General features: G+C 38.7%; 1 protein-coding gene across 1 annotated transcript; it reads right to left on the bottom strand.

The window, feature by feature from the left end:
- Positions 1–930: 930 nt before the first annotated feature.
- Positions 931–12824, bottom strand: ppp1caa (protein phosphatase 1, catalytic subunit, alpha isozyme a). Its single transcript, XM_055194031.2, has 7 exons — positions 12338–12824; positions 5743–5874; positions 3300–3530; positions 3029–3133; positions 2283–2506; positions 2074–2208; positions 931–1778 (listed from the first exon to the last, which is right to left on the bottom strand). The coding sequence occupies exons 1-7, from the start codon at positions 12390–12392 to the stop codon at positions 1665–1667; spliced, it is 996 nt and encodes a 331-aa protein (XP_055050006.1). The 5' UTR covers positions 12393–12824; the 3' UTR covers positions 931–1664.
- Positions 12825–14706: the final 1882 nt, after the last annotated feature.

The following is a 14706-nucleotide window of genomic DNA, read 5'->3' as shown; positions in this document are numbered from 1 at the left end:
GACAAGACACATTTTAACCTGAACTTAATGATGGAATCTCTGAGTATTTTCAAGTAAGCCATAGTCATCACATTTATTTACAAAAACTAGGCCACTCTTAACGATAAAAATTCTCATGTGTTAAGAACTATTTGATTTGAGCTTGCTTAATTTCTGGTTGTTAGGATTGAATAACACACGATACATTTCACACACACACTAGATTATTCTCAGCAGGGCAGTATAGAAAAAACCTTTTCTTCCTTTGCCAGTATTTCATTGAAGCACCAGAGGGCACTGGTGTATTGCTTTGTAATAACCTTATTCCCACATAACATTTAAGTTTTTGTGAAATGCATCACCTCTTGAAAACACCTCTGGTTTTAAGAGTTTGTGAAGCATTATATTTAAATCTTAAGTACAGCGACAACTCTGAGAAACTTTAAATCCAGGCTGGCAACTAAAACACACAGTTTGAAATGGAGGGAGGTGAATGAAAAGGACAACAGAAAAATACAAAATCCAGGAAGTAGGTACAATGCCCAGTACTTTAAAACACAGAAAATGCTTACTGGGAAATGGTCAAAAGAGAAGTACCAATAGAAAAGACAGGAGTAGTTCCTTAAATTACATGATTGATAAGCACAACAAGAGATAAAGAGAAGCATATTCAGAGGGAAAGGGAGGAAAGTTAAGTTTACTGTTGGCTCTGAAAAAAGAGCCACAGAGAAAAAATAAATAAAGAGACTAGAGGCACAGCACGCAAGCAGGAGACAGCTGAGAACAAACAGAAAAAAATCAGGTGTACAATTTCAATCCATCTCAGCAAATCTCTATTTGGGTCAATCCTGACCAAACTACATTCAAGTTCTTCTCAGACAAACTAACAAATAAACATACACCTGAGGAAAAGAGTTGTAACTTGTGACACAGTAAGATAAATACAGGATGTTTAAATAAAGTTCTCTTTATTGATAATTGTCTTTCAAAAAAGACACTAAAAAAACACACATAGTAAGCAAAGAATTTCAAAGGTTTTGTTGTGATCCATCTACAAAAAAAGTAAAAAGTTCCAACATGATTGTTTTTAAATCACTGGATCTCTAAATGGAAATGATGCACCTGTGACAGTCTCTCTACCTCACACTTTTTCTGCACATCCATTCTCTCTGCGTGTGTGTTTCTGTGCAGATACATGTTTAACATTACACTCAGACTGGCTCTCAAACTAATGCAGGATGTGCAGTTGTGCGTTTAAAACAACGCAGGGGGCCAGAACATAAACAGTGAGGGACTTCCAAAAAAAAAAAAAAAATACACGCTCTTGACCCCCTCTGTCTCACTCTTTTCCAGAGCCTGGCTGGACATTCACATGGAGGCTTGCTGACAGAGAGATAAGTGGATAGATGGGGGCAATGAGCGATGGGGGGGAGAGATGGAAAGACAAACACAAAGAGTGTAACAAATAAAACAGACGCTCACACACGCAGTCTCGTATATAAACACACATTTCAAAAGTTACGTGAGGAAAATAAGAGATAAAGAAAAAAGAACTTCAACCCTGGGTACAGTTTTGCTTTATAGCTGTTTGGAGACAAAAAGGAAAGGGAGGTAGAGAAAAAGAGTGGGTTGAGAAAGGAATTGTGGGATAGGGACGTTAGGGGGGGGAAGGGGTCCAGCGGGTGCTATTTCTTGGCTTTTCCACCCTTTGCTGAATTTCTCGGCGGGGTGACCGGACGACCTGAGCCCATTCCACCTCCTCCTCCATAGTACAGCTTCTTATCGGCTGGCTTGAGGATCTGGAAGGAACACAGAAGATGAGAGTAAGCGATGCCGCACATCATCAAATGCGTGCCTTTAGGTCTTCCAAATATAGATCCATCCGCCCACATACATATAGTGAACAAGACATATAGTCACTGCTTATGCAAAATACACAACTTTAGAAAACGATCTAATGCAAATCTACAGAGGTAATGAGCCAGATCCATTACGTCTAACATACTTTATGCCTCTGAAGTAGAACCAAAAGCCTTAAAATAGGCTACGTGGAGAAAGAGAGAGGGTGGAAAATTGCAGCTCTTTTTCTCTTACCTGGAAGGAACACATGAGGGTCTCATCCACACTCATCATGGCCCCAGCGTTATCAAACTCGCCACAGTAGTTAGGAGCGGAGAACAGAGTAACTAACTGTCTCTTAGCAAAAAACTCATAACCGTCCTCCACCACCTGCAAAGGCAGAAAAAATTTGAGCTTGACACATAAATGATCTGCATTAAAACTGCCACAGTGAGTATACTAACCTGATGTGCTCTGCATATTAGGTCCATGTCATGTTTGTGAAGGAATTTGGCCACCACGTCTGCACCAAAGGTGAAAGACACACCACGGTCATTCTCTCCCCAGCCCAACACGTCTTTGTCTGGGTCAGCCCAAAGCAGGTCACAGAGCAGCCCCTGGTCAGGTACATCTGTGGGCCGCATGACGCGTCGCACCTGCTCCATTGACTGCAGGTCTGGCGAGAGACCTGGAGCAGAAAACAAAATATTGCGGTTTGCAAAAACACTTCTATTAGGAAAATGCAGGATTTATAACTGTGATCAATAGTTAATCATTTCAACATCACTTCAACACTTTGTGTTTACAAGACTTCTATTTCCAGTAAACACTGCATTTCCATCTCTTACCACAGGAATTCTTTGTGAAGAAAATGATGAATTTCTAACAATCAAAAAACACCTCCAATCAATTACGCTCCACTTCCAGACCAGATTACTTTTATATCCCCCCATAAACCATAGTGCAGTTTAAATGAAGTGAACCCTGTTTTATTAGGGCTCTGCTGAAGTCCCACGGCATGCCCCAGAGTTCAGAAAATTGATTTAATGCCGATCAAATGACCCAAACTTTATGGTCTCCTAGTGATGTTATAAACCGATACATATTTTTCAGCCACATTTAACTTCTCCGGGGAAATTGCAATGTCAACACAGGAGTTATGAGAGTACATTACAATTACCATGGGGATGGAGGACCTGTCTGCACTTACCTCCATGGCAACAGAAGATCTTCTCATCTACAATGGCAGCCACAGGTAAACAGTTGAAGCAGTCTGTGAAGGTCTTCCACAGCTTAATGTTATACCGTCGCTTACCTAAAGACAATTTCGAGCATGTAATCAAACCTGCAGTATTTTCAGAAGACCTTCTTAATATTTGTCATCATATCTAATGCACCAAATACCAAATTATGAGTAGACGTACATCAACTGTAAGCAATAAATGTAGTCCTGAAAAAGCATATTTAGTAATTATGCTTACACTCATCATAGAAGCCATATATACGGTTGATAGACGCGCACTCGTGGTTGCCACGCAGCAGGAAGAAGTTTTCGGGATATTTCACTTTATAAGCCAACAAGAGGCAGATGGTTTCTAGAGACTGCTTCCCTCGATCCACGTAATCCCCAAGGAACAAGTAGTTGCTCTCAGGTGGAAAACCCCCATACTCGAAGAGACGAAGAAGGTCATAGTACTGGCCATGAACATCACCTGCACAGAAAATCCATCAGTTAATTAAAAAATAAATAAATAGGAAAAACTTTTTGACATTGCATATGAAGATAAACGTTCACATGAAAAATTTTGACAAGACACAGACACACACAGGAAGTTCTACAGATATGCATGCTTAAATTTTGTATGTTTTTTCTTTTTGTGGCATCCTTTTGTCTATCCATTAAACCACATGACAAGCAAAATTATGTTGCATCAACAGCAAGTCTCTGCAGACAGTAGGGCTGCACAATTTTGAAAAAAAATATGCGATTCAACTGTTGAATGTTGCGGTAACGCTCTTTCTTGCGGTATATCATTTTCCTAAGAGAAATGCTAGTTTTATTTGCTTTTTTAAATCTTTTTAGATATGTAATGATCATACTGAATAAACGTGTAATATATTTTCTTCTGTTGTAACTAAATCTAATTAAGACAAAAAACTATTTCAGACATTTTAGTTCTTTTAGGCACAAGTCTGTTGTTGTCGCTTTCCTCGCTTATCTCTACTCCATATTTATTTTCCGCTTTGAGCCACTAGGTTCACCTTTATGCCTGTGGTCTAGCCAATAGTATAACAATATAAGACCTACTTGTCAGGTATTTAGTAAGGCCCCTTCTAATTGGTCTAATTTGGACAATCTAAGGGGCCAGTCACACCAAAAGCGCTTTTAACGCTTGCAAACGCAAGGCGCGACACACTGCCTTTTTTAAAAAAAGAACAGTCCGACGCGGCTTTTCATATTGCTAAGCAACCACCGAGTCAGCTGTCTTGTCAGTCAAATATTGAAGCGTGAGCGCTCTTTTGCTGTTAACTGCCATATTAGCAGAAACTTTAAAAAGAGGGCGCTTGCTCTGACCTTGTTTGAGGGTGAGAAGTTCACAAACACGCAGGAGAGAGTGAGCGAGTGGAGTCCGGTTCTTCAAAGCAACTGTAAACTTCCCTCACCACAACGTAAGGCCCGCCTCTCCCCTCATTTGATTGGACAATGGAAAGACGCGAATGACGTCGGGCGCTTCTTCGCTCTCAGCGCTCCTTCAAAAACGCGTGCGCAGCAGGCGGCAAAAAAACGCAATGCGCTCGGCGCGCAAACCCGCCCTGCCCATAGAATATCATTCAAAAAAGGCGCCTGCAACTGCCATAAACGCTTTTGGTGTGACTTGCCCCTAAGCATGCACACACAAATGATAGACATGTAAAATAAATGCAAGTTATCGCAAATCTCTGCGATATGGATATCACATATACTGGATAACGATAATTTTCCCAGACATATCGTGCTGCCCTAGCAGGCAGGTATCCAAGTTATCACGATCTTATAAAATGAAAACCCAATTAAAAACAACTTAAGTTCAGGTTTTATTAATTAAGATGGAGGTTTTAACGAATTGATATGGCATCTTAAATACTCAAAAACATTTACTTGAACCAAAGCACTAAGGGTGTATTCACACTATCCATACCGTACCCGAGTACATTTGAACCCCAAATGTGATTACTCTGTAAGGTACACCAAGGTGTGATACACTTACTTGTACACTTGCAGAGGTGGGCGCAATGGTATAAGAGTAAAATATGCCGGAGCATGGATCTAAAAGCTTGACGTCAATTATGCAAATGTTGGTAGCCTCCCTCAACCAGTAAAAACACTTGTGACGTACAGCATGATTACTTACAGCTGCATGTCACAGCGTACCAAACAATAGTTTGACAATAGCCCAAATAATAGTTGCGCTTGATTCATGTGGCTCTATGCAGGCTGATTGTTTATGACATAAATTATATGTCTAGCACAGTTATAAGCATATTACAGTGGAGTCTGCTCTTGGGTTTCTGTAATGTCATACGTCAACTGCTCTGCGCAGTGCTGCATGAAGTCAAATGCTTTACATAAACTATAACCTTACATTTACAATAAACTCCACTGTGCTGACTCTGATAAGGTAGCATGCATAGATCTTGGAGCCAAAAATACTCGGGTCTGGCTCATAAAGTGTAGTGTGAGTGCAGACCTACAGGGGAATGGGGATAATTGCACTCGCTTACAACAACTCTCAGAAGCTGGATATCTTAAAGTCTCCTCTTTACAGGCATGGAAAAAATACTAATTCATACTAATCAACTGCTAGTGTAAAACAGAAAAAAAATCTTTGTTGACAGGAGCCATGTGTGACACGAACTCATCCCTCATAGGACAAACATACTCACCACAGATCTTGAGTGGTGCTTCAAGCTCAAGCAGAATCGGCTGGCTGAGGAAAATTTCTCGAGATTTCAGACATAGGCCTCGGATTTCATTCTCTGTCAGCTGTACGTTCTTGCCTGGTCTGGAGCCTTTAACTGAAAAAACAAAGGGGGACAAAATGAGTGTAGCAGAAATCAAACCAAAACTAAAAAGCAAATATGGCAACAGAGGCAGTTTCATAAAAAAACTTGAAAACAAGGACAATAAACAAGAGGATGATAAACTTGACTCATGGGGTTTTGTGGATTGACTAGTGACGCACAGATGCTGTGTGCACTGAAACACTGTATCGTGTATCTCTACTGAAACATGCACCCCAACCATGCTAAACACCAGCAGGTTAGTTAACGCGTTTCTCTGTGTTTTTCATACCAGCACGTACATTAACACATGGCTTTTAAGAACCACAAAAAGGGTAAATATATATCGCAATGCTCTAAGGGATTGTTGCAGATTGTCAATGATCATGCAGTTGAGCTTAAGATAGAATCAAATATTCATGACAAAAACCAACAAGTCAGCTATTAACATGGGACAGATCCTGTGCTTGTGACTGCACAGTAAAATATAGAATAAAAAAGCCTAAATAGATTTCTAGGAAGATCAGATCTAAACAGATTGTCATCTCACACGACACAGACCTACGGCACCATTCAAACATGCCCTTTTAGACAGGCTCCATAACACAATGTGCTGAGAATTTAGCTGGCAGCAGCAAAATGAAAGAGTTTATGATTTATCTGGACTCTTAAGAAAAGAAATATTGCTGTCTCTTTTTACAGAGCAGTCCAGCAGGGGAAATCTTAAGAGTTTTTAGACGTCAGCATGGCCAGCTGATGATTTCCTCTGAAAGAAAGTCTCTGAGATAAGCCAGCAATGCTCAGTTTAAATATACATTTCACAGTTGCAGTTGTGCAAGAATTTGGGAAAAATGGCTCATTTGGGCACAGTCACAAAAATCAATCCATAACAGTCCAGATTTAACCATAGATTACTCCCCAAGGACACTAATACTTCTTTATACAAACAAACATGACACTTCATACAAACTGAACAATCATACCACCAAAAGCCTTTGAAGGTGCATTATAGGAGACGCAAGAGAGCGCACGCTTGCATCAGCAACCCATCTCTAGTCATTTATATCTCAGCAGTACAGAAGATGCTGCATTTAACCTGATAGTTTACACGGAGCAACAGCTGCATGACTGTCGGTTCAGTGTGACATTGTAAATATGCATTTGCACACCTGTTTAAAAACATCCAGCATCACCCCATGCTCTACACTGAAATGTATTTTTTTCATTAAAATTATTACTCAAATTTATTCAAGTTCACCAGCACTGGTTACGGAAAGTACCGGTAACCACCGTTTTTCAATATTTTACTATGTTCTTACCTCAACTTAAATGAACATACATACCTATCTTTTTCCAATGCGTGCACTTTTAATCTGTGTACAGAGCTTCGTGAATGCGTTAGCATTTAGCCCAGCCCCATTCATTACCACGGCTCCAAACAAAAGTTTTATTTTGTGCCACCATACTTACTCGTGTAACTACTCATGTAACAGTCTTTAAATAGGGAAAACATGGAAGTGGTTGGTGGCTTTTAAATTCACCCCTGTTTGGAGCGCCATAGGAATGAATGGGGCTAGGCTAAATGCTAACACATTCATGAGGCGCTCTACAAAGATTAAAAGTGCACGCATTACAAAAAGATAAGCATGTATTAATTCGTCCAAGCTGAGGTAAGACCATCGTAAAATATTGAAAACATGTTTCCTTTAACAATGCAGTCTGAAACTGCATGTTTGCACAAAGGTAACCCAGGACAATGTTTTCTCCCTTTTGCTTGCAAGGTAAACATTTCACACGTACTTCCATGTTATATAACAACCACTTCGTGTTTTTGGTTACTGATACTGACATTAACTGTTCTTTAGTTCCATTTCATTTTAATTTAAGAGAAAACAATTATCAGACAATGCAGACCAGATGTGTACAAAAGGTGTAGTCAAACAGTTGGGTGGAGTGCCTAAAAGGAGGCCTTTGAGGTCTTCTTCAGTGTTGTTGTGAGCAGATGATGAGTGATTTGTGGGCCTGGACTGAAACCGGAAAGCCATGGGCTCAGCCAGTGAAAAGTGGGTATAAATAGGATCCTGCCGCTCGTCACTTTAAACCCAGATTAAAGCCGGCTAATGCTCTGACAACACTTGCTCTAAAGTTAGTCACGGAGCCAATAAGCATCGCAGAGCTTGGAAGAAAAAAACATAAGGGAGGCGGCGGAGCGAGTTGAAAAACAACCAAATGGAAGAGCATTCTAAACTCATAACTCAAAAGATAAGATGTGCAGAAAACACTTACACCATCCACAAAGATGGGGTGTTCTTGGTAGACAAACCGAATAATCCACTTGAACGATAACTAGGTGTGGTAAGTTTGTGTGCTAAATTAGGCGTGCTAAAATCTATTAAAAAAAAACTATAAAAGGAAATTGTGCACAGAACAATGCAAATACACAAAATCATACAAAATAATGTCATTAGATCTAGCCATATCACCGAGAAATCTCATGATGTCAACAATCTAACCCTTAATCAGTTTGACACAAATAGCATCACATGGACATCCATGTTTTCCTTGAGGTACTCAGACGCAGAGGTGATACCCTTGCACTTAATCCAATGAAGACAATCTGAGGGACATCCCAAGGTGAAGACAACTGACACATCACATTAGAGTGACAAGTGTTAACAGATGCGAGCCAGAAATAGCAACAACTAACCAAAAGCATCAGTCAATGCAAACATCCATCATGTCACCTGTAAATCAGTACAAGTGATTTTCATTGGTTGGCCTTGAACCCAACACAACTTTACGAACTGAAAGGATCTATACTTGTAACCTATAACGTCTCAACATTCCACAGAGCAAGATCTGGGATCAGGATAAACTGGTACCACCTTTCAGAAAAGGTACCAGTGTGTTCATGTTAAGGTGAGAGTTATGTAACTCTTGGCTTTTTTTACAATAGCCAAGTATACAAAAAAAAAACTATGCTATATGGAACAGATAGCTCTTCCCATTATCTCCAGGATCAGAATTTCAGATGGAAACATCAAGCTTTGAGGGGAAAAAAGGACAGCAGTATTACAAAATAGATAAATACAGCTGTTATCAGGCTTGTTTGTTTTTTTACTGCGCTTTTTAATCGCTTTACTGTGGTTTACACAACAGTGCTGCCAACCGAACATAAAGGTAAAAGGCCCACAAAATACGTGGCAATATTTTTGTTTTGCATGCCTGTAAGACCTTTTCACACAGAGATTACGGAAAATGCGTCTGGAATTTTCACACTGCCAATGTTTATCCTAGGGCTGTGTATCTCCAACAATTTCACAATCTGATACCTTTCCCGATAAAAGACAACGATACGCATGATACAGGACCATTTTGAATTACATTTATGTTCAGAATTTGGTAACATTATTACCATTATACATTTACTGTACATTGAATACGCAGTGTTGTAACAGTTGTGATTTATTCGCTTTTGGGGGAACTTAGGGAAAGACATAAAATCAGTACTGAACTCAAGTCTTTTCAAAGCAGTTTTATAAAAGATAGTGCCTTGCCAGGGCTCCCAATAACGATAGCCCGACGTCGCATGGCTATTGTCAATTCCTGCCAGGCTACGAAAATATATCTAAGTCCTGCCGGTCAGGCTATCTTAGGGAGGAAAAAATATTTTAATATTTTAATCCAGGATTTATAAATATTCTACATTAAACAATGTCTTTTTTCTGGATACTTATATTCATTTCGAGCTACCAAAATATGAAGAGAACCAGCCCGAAGAGGATTCTGAAATTTTTCAAGCCCTCTAGGTATTATATTCTTCTTTCATATAATTCTTCTATGTTGAATATATGAATATATAAACATGTACTTAGAATAAATAATATTTCTCTATAGAAATCAGATTATTAATGTGAGCTATAGTTTGAAGTAGCTCTATATCTCTTCTCCTACTTAGACACACACTTTAAATCTGCAGCTCTTTGTTACGTTTTTCCCAAATGTGTGACTGTATAATAAGAGAGCGGATAATAAAGCAGCATGCGCCTTAAGCCCGATTTATAGTCGTGCGTAAGCTCTACGCCGTAGGTTATCTGTAGCCTGTGCGTAGCCTGATGTGCACCTCGCAAAAATTGTAACAGCACGTCAGTTCTTCGCAGGCCGCAAGCGCTGTGATTGGTCCATCACCACCCCTCCCGTCAGGTAAAAAAAAACTGCGTCATAGCTATTTCCGTTTGCGACTGTGAAAACATAGATGAGCCAAGTTGAGGATTGTTTTAACTCAAATTGCAACAAATGTCGGTATTTATTTACTTCCATCATTGCTGGTCTTCTCAAATCATACACAACAAGTTGCTGTTTCTTCTTCGTTTGTGGGTTAACTTGCCAAGCTTCTTCTTCATTGACGCGCTGCTACTGTGGTTACACGCGTGGATACTGCCTACCCGCGTGTTTGCACGTCGACGCAAAAGTATAAATGAAAACCAACACGGAACCTATGCCACCACAGCTACAACGTAGGACCTATGCAGAGAGCCCTTTATTGATTTCAAAATGTGCGAAGTAGCTTTATTATGGATTGTTTACGAGACGACGTGCAGTCTTTTTTCTGCAACGCTACTTTAACTTCATGACTCGACCTTTGCAGCAGATTAGGTTTAGATATCTGCACTTTCAAACTGAACTCATTGAGAGAGGAAAAGAAAGAGCATACAGCCTGCTTATGCAAGGTGCGCACATTGTCAGGAGCTTGTATCGATATTTTGAACACAGCACTAGTTTTTCCGGAATCTGTGCACGCATTTACACACATACTGTAAAGATACGGTAAACAGCACTTTACGCATTTAAAGTCCTGCACTTGGTAGTTTTTTCCACAGCGTTTGAAGTTTCCTAATTATCCGTGATATCCGTGAAAAAAAACGTGTGTGCATTTTTGTTTATGAAAAGATTATAAGGAGCATGTTATGTGCTGTTCTGTCATGCTGGTGAATGATCTTTGCTTCAGAATAGTGATAAGCTTCCTGATTTCTGCTTCAGTCCAGTTTGCTGACATTTCTAGTCATGAATGTTAATCTGTGTTTAAATCTGATTGCGATGGCACGCCCCTTACGCCGTCGTGTCTGAATCTTTTTAATAAAGAATTCTTTACATGAATGATACAGCATTTTGGAAGCGATAACAGAAATTTTAATGACGTGTTTTCGCCTATTGGATTTAAGTGACAGAGCAGCAAAATTTTTGTCCATTAAATTCACAAGTATTTAATTCTATCATCTGTACTATGATTCACAATGTTTACCCCAAGCATGAAGTACAAAGGGTACTTTTTTTAGTACTTTACCTTTTAACTATCCTAACTTTTTAGGAATTTCCAATTTGTCACTCCAGGCTACATCTTCAATAGTTATAAACTATCACATCTTTAATAGTATTCCAATTGGTAGAGCATTGCATCAGTAATTCTAAGGTTACGCATTCGATTACAAAAGATGCCCAGACTAAAAAAGTGTGTACACACTGAATACACTGCAAGTCAATTTGGACCAAAGTGTCTGCCAAATGTATAAATGTAAAAAAACTGTGTAAAAAAACCACTGACAACATACAGTCCTGTTTGTTTCCAAGTAATCGTGATAAACATCAAACTTCAAAACAAAACTGAAATGTGTTCTTAAACAACAGTGGTAATACAACACTGATTTGTGCCGATACCATAGACACGGTATCAGAAAACAATTCTGCAAGCTGTGACTAAAGTCAGTTAAAGCCACAATATTGGGGCAAAGGTCCAAATTTGTAGGCTGATACTATTGACAAGACTCCCTCACATCAATCACCATATAACTATCACATAGAAATTGTATGCTTTCTGTATACTGTATGCATTTAGTGTAAACGATGCAAAATAATTACGTTTTCACCACTTTTGCCATTTTGAAGATCACTTCTACTACTAAGTAAGTACATCATCATTAGTTACAGTAATCCTATTGCTGCCAGGTTAAAATAGACAGGGCTTCCCCAACTGAAACGAAAGTTTATCAATCAGCCAATATGAAGTGGACACCGAGAGAAATAAAATCCTGACTGGCGAATGCATTGCACAGATCACTAGAAAACCTGAAGCATCCATCAGGCAGTCATTGAAAAGCCAATTCTCCACACAAACCGGCTTACAACCTTAAACCGATGTAAAACACAGAGTACGTAAATGTTAACTCGATCTCTTTAATAAACGGCCAATCTGATTGTTGGCAAAGTTTAGTAAATAAGTTTAGAGTGGTTGGTTAGCAACCGCAGCTCCACTTCCTCCAGCTTGAGAACTCGGTTCATTCTGGCTGTTTTCATAGGTATAAAATATAATTACAATTTTATTAAAACATACATACAATGCACACTTACGTTTAAAAATATTTGCTGATATTAGACATATCAATGCAAAAAAATTATAGTTAATATTTAAACAAGTTCTCACCTTCCAGAAGACGCTGTATTATGGAGTCAATGTTTAATTTGTCCGGCTCCGCCATTTTAGTGGGGTTTTTTCGCGTTTATTGAAACAGGTCGGGTCTGCCGTTTTTATAGTTCTTGGTGATTCTTCAAAAAATAAGCACCCGTCTAAACAGGCAACGCGTATGAAAGATTTCGTTATGGAAATGAGATTTAACTGGCTATATTTCCTTTGTGGTTTGGTTGATCGCTAGCAGCTACCGCCGTTAGCCTGATGGTGCTAGCTATTGACTACCCGTATTTAAACACCAACCAGGAAACGGTTAATACGATGCAAAAACACCCAAGAATACCCCTTCCCTTTTTCTTTTGATATTGTTTGTCTTACGACTATCTACAAATGCCCTAATTTCGGTATTCTCACAACCCCCCTTCTCTCACCGTCTATGGAACTTTAAAAAAAGACCATGTAGTTGAAGAGCGAAATGAACGGAGGTTGGTAAGGCCCGCCTCCGTGTGGAAATCCTGAAAGATGATTGGATTACACAACATATTTGAACTAAGGATGTGGTCAGTTATTGGTTAATATTCACTTACGTCCATTTCCAATGCCCCGCCTCTAGTTGTAAGGTAATGACGTCAATGAGGTGAAAAAGAGAGAACGTTGAGAATGAGAGGATGTTCATACACACAATAAACCTGACGGGGTTTAAAATACTTGATGTGTGATTGTATAGTATAGTATAGTACTACATAATAGCTCAAGGTTTTAAAATTATTTACACGGACAGGTATACATACACAGGATAAATGCTGTTTAGTGATAGGCTTCGTCATTTACGCGTCCAATGTGCTTTTTTTGTAACACAGCACTGCCCTCTATGGACAAATAAACATAAATGCATTTTATCTACATTGACACGCTGTTGGAGGTTGTCCAGTGAACTGAAGCATACCTTTTTCCTTTACAAACTCATAGAGGCCGTTAGATACTTCAGAGTAAAATTAGATATTTAATGCTTGTCTTTAATTATTGCAATGCTTTTATAGCAATGGGTTGAGAAAACAAACCACGGCTGGTCAATTAAAGTCTACTTTTGAGTGTATACGTGTAAAGTTAGACCATGCAGTAGGCTACTTATAAAACTAAATATTTTCCCTGTGCATGATGATATTAATCCTTTTTTAGTTGTTAGTGCGCATTACTGCATCTTTCTTCAGAAATGATCAGAAAAGCATTTAAAACTTTTGAAAAATAAAAATTTGATTTTATCCATGTTTAAGTGCTATAATTGTGCCCCCAGTGCTTTTATCAACCTAGAAAATGTGAATTAGATCAACCCAGTAATTTAGTTTTGGTAAACCATTCTCCACAAGCATGTGGAAAAAAAAAGGTCATTGAAATTCGGTTCCCCTGGTGATGTCAGAAGGGGATAATACCGCCCCTTAATCTTCACTATATACAACCATGCCACTGCCATTTAGTACAGAGATCAGATCATTTGCATGTTAAAGAACAAACCCAAAACAGCACATTTTTGCACACACCTACAAAGTGACAATTTTAACTTGATATAATAAATTATTTATATGATTTTTTTAGCTTAAACTTCACATATGTAATATTTAGGGACACCAAAGATTTATTTGATACCTTAAAAAATTCTTGTGAAATGTCCCCTTTAATGTTAGAATAAAGAGTAACAAATAGCCTAACATTCGGTTGTGATTTGATTTTGAGGTGTATTACGTTTTGAATTTGTTAAATCAATTCACAAATCATGACTTATGTAAGCAATAAGGTACGAGAGGCTGTGCTATATCGTGAATAAGTAACGGCTGAAGGGCGTTGTTAGGCACAACGCGAAGCGGAGTGCCTGCAACCCCTTCAGCCGTTACTTATTCACGATACAGCACTTGCCTCGAGTACCTTATTGCTTTTATAAAACGGTTACCACACAATATTAAAGTACAAAAAAAATTTTGTGCAACTTTCATGAAGTTAAATCAATAAAAGCATTCCTTCCGCTAGAAAAAATAGTCCCTGACTGCGAACAACAACGTGAAAGCTCAAATAAAAACAACAAACTGTTCTCAGACTTTGTCTCATTATATGTTTATGTGTTGCTAAGTGTGTTGCTAAGGGTGCAGTGATATTAAATAGAACCGTTGGGTAAAGCGGTCATAGCAGTGTTTTATCGTGAATAAAGCACACCTATTGACCAATCAGAATCAAGGATTGGAACTAACCGTTTTATAATTATATGTAAGTGTTTTAGCTTTCTCCTTAAATTCCTTTATTTGAAATATACAAGGGGTGAACACATTTACTTTCAATGTAATAACTATTTCCTTCTAATTAAGTTTTCCATGTCCACCCAAAAAAAAACTTGC

Source organism: Misgurnus anguillicaudatus, chromosome 19, assembly GCF_027580225.2.
Source record: "Misgurnus anguillicaudatus chromosome 19, ASM2758022v2, whole genome shotgun sequence".
NCBI lineage: Eukaryota > Metazoa > Chordata > Actinopteri > Cypriniformes > Cobitidae > Misgurnus > Misgurnus anguillicaudatus.
The sequence above is the reverse complement of the archived record's forward strand: the minus strand, read 5'-3'. Positions and strand labels throughout refer to the sequence as shown.

Excerpts from the sequence above, each read along its gene's own strand:
- ppp1caa (XM_055194031.2), bottom strand. The coding sequence starts at position 12,392 with ATGGCGGAGCCGGACAAATTAAACATTGACTCCATAATACAGCGTCTT. Across the intron at positions 2,209-2,282 it reads TAATATGCAGAGCACATCAG|GTGGTGGAGGACGGTTATGA; the intron begins GTTAGTATACTC and ends CTGCCTTTGCAG. Across the intron at positions 1,779-2,073 it reads CCCTCATGTGTTCCTTCCAG|ATCCTCAAGCCAGCCGATAA; the intron begins GTAAGAGAAAAA and ends TGTTCCTTCCAG.